Source organism: Dendrobium catenatum, unplaced genomic scaffold (genome assembly GCF_001605985.2).
Source record: "Dendrobium catenatum unplaced genomic scaffold, ASM160598v2 fragScaff_scaffold_1628, whole genome shotgun sequence".
In the NCBI taxonomy this organism is placed as follows: domain Eukaryota; kingdom Viridiplantae; phylum Streptophyta; class Magnoliopsida; order Asparagales; family Orchidaceae; genus Dendrobium; species Dendrobium catenatum.
In genome coordinates this window covers 24,815-30,522 of record NW_021320090.1, presented here as the reverse complement: position 1 = coordinate 30,522, position 5,708 = coordinate 24,815, and the positions used below count along the sequence as shown (strand labels likewise).

The window sequence follows — 5,708 nt, the reverse complement described above, 5'->3', positions numbered from 1 at the left end:
ATGGAAACCAAGGTAGGATCCGTAGACGTACCGTCGAAAGCAGCAAACGGCGGTGTTGGGAGCATTCCGATGTCCTGCAACACGGTGATACCAGCGGCGCCGGCAGGGAAGGCCACCCTCGGCCGCCACCTCGCCCGCCGCCTCGTCCAGATCGGCATCCGCGACATCTTCTCCGTCCCGGGGGACTTCAATCTCACGCTTCTTGACCATCTCATCGCCGAGCCCGGACTCACCAATGTAGGATGCTGCAACGAGCTCAACGCAGGGTACGCAGCCGATGGGTATGCCCGCGCGAACGGCGTCGGAGCGTGCGTCGTCACCTTTACCGTCGGTGGGCTCAGCATCCTCAACGCCATCGCAGGAGCCTACAGCGAGAATCTTCCCGTCATCTGCATTGTCGGTGGTCCGAATTCCAATGATTATGGCACCAACCGAATCTTGCATCACACCATCGGCCTCCCCGATTTCTCCCAAGAGCTTCAATGCTTTCGGACCGTCACCTGCTTTCAGGTATATATACATGGTTTACCAGCGATTGTACCAGCTTTCTGTTTGCAAAATCTTTTTTTTTCCCGTTAATATGAAATCGAAGTGTTAATTTGTAGGCGGTTGTGAATAATTTGGATGACGCTCATGAGCTGATCGACACCGCCATATCAACTGCTCTCAAGGAGAGCAAGCCAGTTTACATCAGCGTTGCATGTAATCTTCCAGCCATTCCCCATCCAACCTTCTGCCATGAGCCAGTTCCATTCTTCCTAACTCCGAGGTTCTGAATTGTTCCTTCTCCACCTACGTTTCCCTGTTCTATTAAGGAGCACGAATTAATGATTCATTCATTCCAAATTTTTCCGTGAGCTCAAAATTTTATTAATACTAAAAATATGATTGTTATTGTACTTTAAAGTTGAAAATAGATTTTTTGGTTGAAGATGCCCATATGTTATAGCTAGAAAAAGACGGAACACATAATAAGCTTTTAAAAAATTAGATTACACTTTTGTGTTTAAAAAATCTCTTTTAGAGAACGGTATTTAATCGAACTATTTAAGGTACCGCAATTATGCTATATATATAAGGTTAGCGAAACCATTTGTACAGATTGAGCAATAAAATGGGTCTCGAGTGCGCAGTGAAGGCCGCCGCGGACTTCCTGAACAAGGCGGTGAAACCAGTGCTGGTGGGCGGGCCAAAGCTAAGGGTGGCGAAGGCCGGGAAAGCCTTCGTGGAGCTTGCTGATGCATGTGGGTACCCCGTGGCCGTGATGCCTTCGGCAAAAGGATTGGTTCCCGAACAACTCTACAGGTTCATCGGCACCTACTGGGGCGCCGTAAGCACCACCTTCTGCGCAGAGATCGTCGAATCCGCCGACGCCTATCTCTTCGTCGGACCAATCTTCAACGATTACAGCTCCGTCGGCTACTCCCTCCTTCTCAAGAAAGAGAAGGCCATAATCGTCCAACCAGACCGTGTGGTGGTCGCCAATGGCCAGACTTTCGGGTGCATTCTTATGAAGGATTTCCTCCAGGCGCTATCGAAGAGGTTGAAGAAAAACACAACTGCTTATGAGAATTACAGCCGCATCTTCGTGCCGAATGGACATCTTCTAGAATCCAATCCCAAGGAACCTCTGCGGGTAAATGTCTTCTTCAATCACATACAGAATTTGCTTTCAAGTAGGACTGCGGTGATCGCAGAGACCGGCGACTCCTGGTTCAACTGCCAGAAGCTCAACTTGCCGGAAGGTTGCGGCTATGAGTTCCAAATGCAGTATGGCTCTATTGGCTGGTCGGTCGGAGCAACACTTGGATATGCTCAGGCTGCCAAGGATAAGCGCGTCCTCGCCTTCATTGGTGATGGAAGCTTTCAGGTAACGTATTCTGTCACTATAGAGATACACATGGAGTGGACAAGTGGGTATTCAATATGTTTTATGTCCGCGGAAGTTCACAAAAAACGAAACTAAAGCATAGGTAAACGCAATAAAAAAGCGTAGTTAAAGCGCAGGTAAAACACACCTAAAGTGCAAAAAAAACACAACTAAAGTGTATTCCACGTGCCAAATTTTTAGTGAAAGTATCTCTACGTCCAGTGTCCGGACCTAATAATTTTCGATCACTGTCGTATATCAATCAAACTGGTAACAGAGCATCTAAGGCATGTTCCTTGATTCAGGTGACAGCGCAGGACGTGTCAACGATGATTAGGCAAGGGCAGAACAGTATCATCTTCCTCATCAACAATGGAGGTTACACCATTGAGGTGGAGATCCACGATGGTCCTTACAATGTGATCAAAAACTGGAACTACACTGCATTGGTGGATGCCATCCACAATGGGGAAGGCAAGTGCTGGACTACAAAGGTGCATTGCGAGGAGAAGCTTATTGAGGCAATTGAGACTGCTACGAACGAGAAGGAGGACTGCTTGTGCTTCATTGAGGTTATCGTGCATAAGGATGACACCAGTAAAGAGCTTCTGGAGTGGGGTTCTAGGGTTTCTGCAGCTAACGCCAGGCCACCGAATCCACAGTAAACGCAATCTTAGTTGGATTGTAGCTTTTTATAATTTATTTCATTTTACATTATTTTATTCATTTTTATTCTTTATTGATATTATAAATATCAATATAGAATAAATACGGATCTTTTCGTTTAAAGTATTATCAGACACTCTCATCTAATCATCATCCCCTAAGTAGAGAAATTTTTCCTATCAAGGTACATTTTGACGAGTTCCTCCATGATTGAATCTTCTCTTTTCTTCTCTGTTTCATTTTCACTATTGCAAGTATTTGCTGTAAAAACATTGGAGTAATATGCAGATCCTTGAAGTTATTTCTGCTAGTACAAATATTTGATTTATATAATATTTTTGCTTCTTCCATCACTCTGTAACCGTTGAGTGTCTTGGATTTTATTTGAGACAGTTTTATTATTATTTTGCTTTTTAGACTTTGATTAAGATTTTATTTAAGCTGTTTTAAGAAGCAATAAGAAAATAGTCTCAAATGAATCCTAAAGTTTCTATTTGACCATAATATATTTACTACTTTCAAAAGAAAATTTTTATTATAAAGCTATTTTCTATAATAGTTTTTGAAAAAAAATTATTTTCTCTATAACAACTTTACAATCATTTTTATAAAAAACTATAATTCTTTTTTACTGTTTTTTAAAACAACTTTTTATTATAAAAATTAATAATTAAAAAAAATTATAATAAAAATTACTTTAAAAAATAATAAAAAAAGCTTGACTAAACAAAACATTAGATAAGCCGCTGGCTTTCAGGTAGTGAGCGCGGCTGCTTGACGAAAGGGTTCTAAGAGATTCTTGAACTGGCGATTACTTCGAGCTTCAGCTTATTATTAAGAGCACAGACGAGTGAACACGCTTCACAATTAATCTTTGCCATTTTTCTTCGAATACGTTCTCTTTGCCAATCAAAGCCAAACAAGTCAAAAAATTAAAATAAAACTTAGGTTCAAAATAACTTAGCTTAGCTATTATTGTGCGATGCTTCAACTCATAACTCTATAAAAAATATGAAAAAATACTAAGATTTTGTTTGGGATGGCTTTCTTATTGCTTCTAAAAACAGCTTTTTAATTAGAAAATTAATTTTTTTATTAGAAAGCTGCTTTAAGATGTAATAAAAAAACCGTTCCAAGTGAAGCTTAAATCAGCAGGTTGAAACTAATGGCCCTGGTGTGATCAGTAATTTGAGGCATTGCTGGGGCAGTGATCAAGGTGATTTTGAGCAAATTAGGGTCCGGATGGTAATTCGGATGATAGTTCAAAAAGTGGCTCGATCGATTTAATTGATTTCGAGGTATCTTGGTTTGAATTTGGATCGATCTTAATCTAACTCATTTTAATATAAAGCTAGCTCGAATGGAATTGCTCAATCACAATTTGATTCAAATCAAAATGAGTTGGCTCATTTTGACTGAGTCAAATTGGAATTAATGATTTAAATTTATTGTAAATAACCTAAATAGTTTAAATTATTTTATATTGAAATAACCTTTATAATTACAAATATTTTATCTTTACTTTCATAGATTACAATTCATTACACTCATAGTTTCCATAACAATTTTATTTTTACAAGTCAGTTCTCATTTTACCGCACCAATGTCAATTTGGCTTTCAAGATGCCGCCTTAGGGGGCATGTTTGACGACCTCGTAAAGTTGCGATAAATCAAATTTAAGAAAAAAAAATTCATACAAGACAATAATATTATTCAGAATGTAGGCAGACTAATCTTATGTATGAAATAAAAAATGAGATTTTTTCTTAGAATTTAGGCGACTACATTTATTGAAGATCGGAAAAATAGTTAAAATGATCTAATTAGGAAAAAAAATTTCAAGGTGGGCAATATTGTCCACTTTGAGCTCTTCTTGGTTCCACCCCTGCTCATACTTACATAATAACTGAAAAGTTCTCCTCCACAAGAATATCATACTGAAATTGATTTATTACAAGATGAAGATTTAAATGTACAGAAAAAAAAATACTGAAATTGATTGATAAAAAAGAGAAGAACTAAGAAAAATATAGTAATGAGGCAATAATTTGCAATATAATTGTAACAATACTATTAGATCTTTTGATAACTTATGAGATGAACGAATCCAGCTTTTTCATACATGCTTGGGATTGTTATTGGTCGTTTTAATTTTTTTTAAATGGATTAAATATTAAATAAATGCTGAAAAATACTTACAATTTGTAGCATATACTCATATCCTAGAAAAGATAAATAGTAACATCAGTATAATCAAATATTTCTTTCTTTATATAAGCAAATAAAGTATCATTCATCCACTGGTATCCAATTCTTTTTATGATTGTCATTGTAGAAAATGCTCTTTTTCAACTTCTACTATTGCACCCAGAAAAATTAAAGCTAATCTTAATAGCCTGAAAATAAGATGATATAATTTTTTTTTTTGTTTTGTATTATTGTCTCACTAGGCATCCAATTATTTTTAACAATGAAAATTATGGATGAAATTGCATATCCATGATATAATTATCGAACTGATTGTCAAAAATCGTCAAATCAACGTAAATAAAATCACATGGATAAAGATATGTCATTCGAATTAATCTGTCTTTATTGACCATGCTTCATTAAATCTTCATATTTTCGCTGTGCATTATTAAGCTTGTTATACCCCTCAACATGAAGTTCAAATTTATTTGATTTTTTCAAAATTGAAAATTCATTCTTATTAAATGTATAATCATCTTCATTTCCTCAACTTGCTACTTCGAAGAGAAAAAAATATAAATAATGTCTTATCTTGGCATATAATATGCTCTAATCCATTAGAGTATTTATCATACCAAGCTACATTGAAGCATCTATTTTTGGCCCCAAATTTAGTTCTAGAAAATTCATGATTGCGAGGCTGATATAGATCTCTTTGCAAGTACGACCCTCAAACTTGATCTTGAATAGTATGATTAAATTAATTCACAAATCAGGATCAGATTGAAAGTTGTCTAAATATGCTTCAAGATTTTTTAATGATTCTATTTCCACTCAGACATTTTTTCGATTTTGCTCTTCATTAAAATTTTTTTTTTTTTGCCTCATCTGAAGTCATTGATAAGCTTGATTTTAAAAACTTCTAAAAATACATCTTCATTAAATTTGTGTCAAATTAGATTATCTAGACAAGAAAGAAAG

The 5,708-nt window shown here is 36.6% G+C and overlaps 1 protein-coding gene across 1 annotated transcript; it reads left to right on the top strand.

Moving 5' to 3' along the window:
* LOC110109144 (pyruvate decarboxylase 1) lies at positions 1-2,535 on the top strand. Its single transcript, XM_020840084.2, has 4 exons — positions 1-510; positions 606-769; positions 1,102-1,870; positions 2,176-2,535. Exons 1-4 carry the CDS (start codon positions 1-3, stop codon positions 2,533-2,535), a joined length of 1,803 nt encoding a protein of 600 aa, XP_020695743.1.
* Positions 2,536-5,708: the final 3,173 nt, after the last annotated feature.

Coding starts and splice junctions, on each gene's coding strand:
- LOC110109144 (XM_020840084.2), top strand. CDS start 1: ATGGAAACCAAGGTAGGATCCGTAGACGTACCGTCGAAAGCAGCAAAC. Junction 511..605: donor GGACCGTCACCTGCTTTCAG/GTATATATACAT, acceptor GTTAATTTGTAG/GCGGTTGTGAATAATTTGGA. Junction 1,871..2,175: donor TTGGTGATGGAAGCTTTCAG/GTAACGTATTCT, acceptor TCCTTGATTCAG/GTGACAGCGCAGGACGTGTC.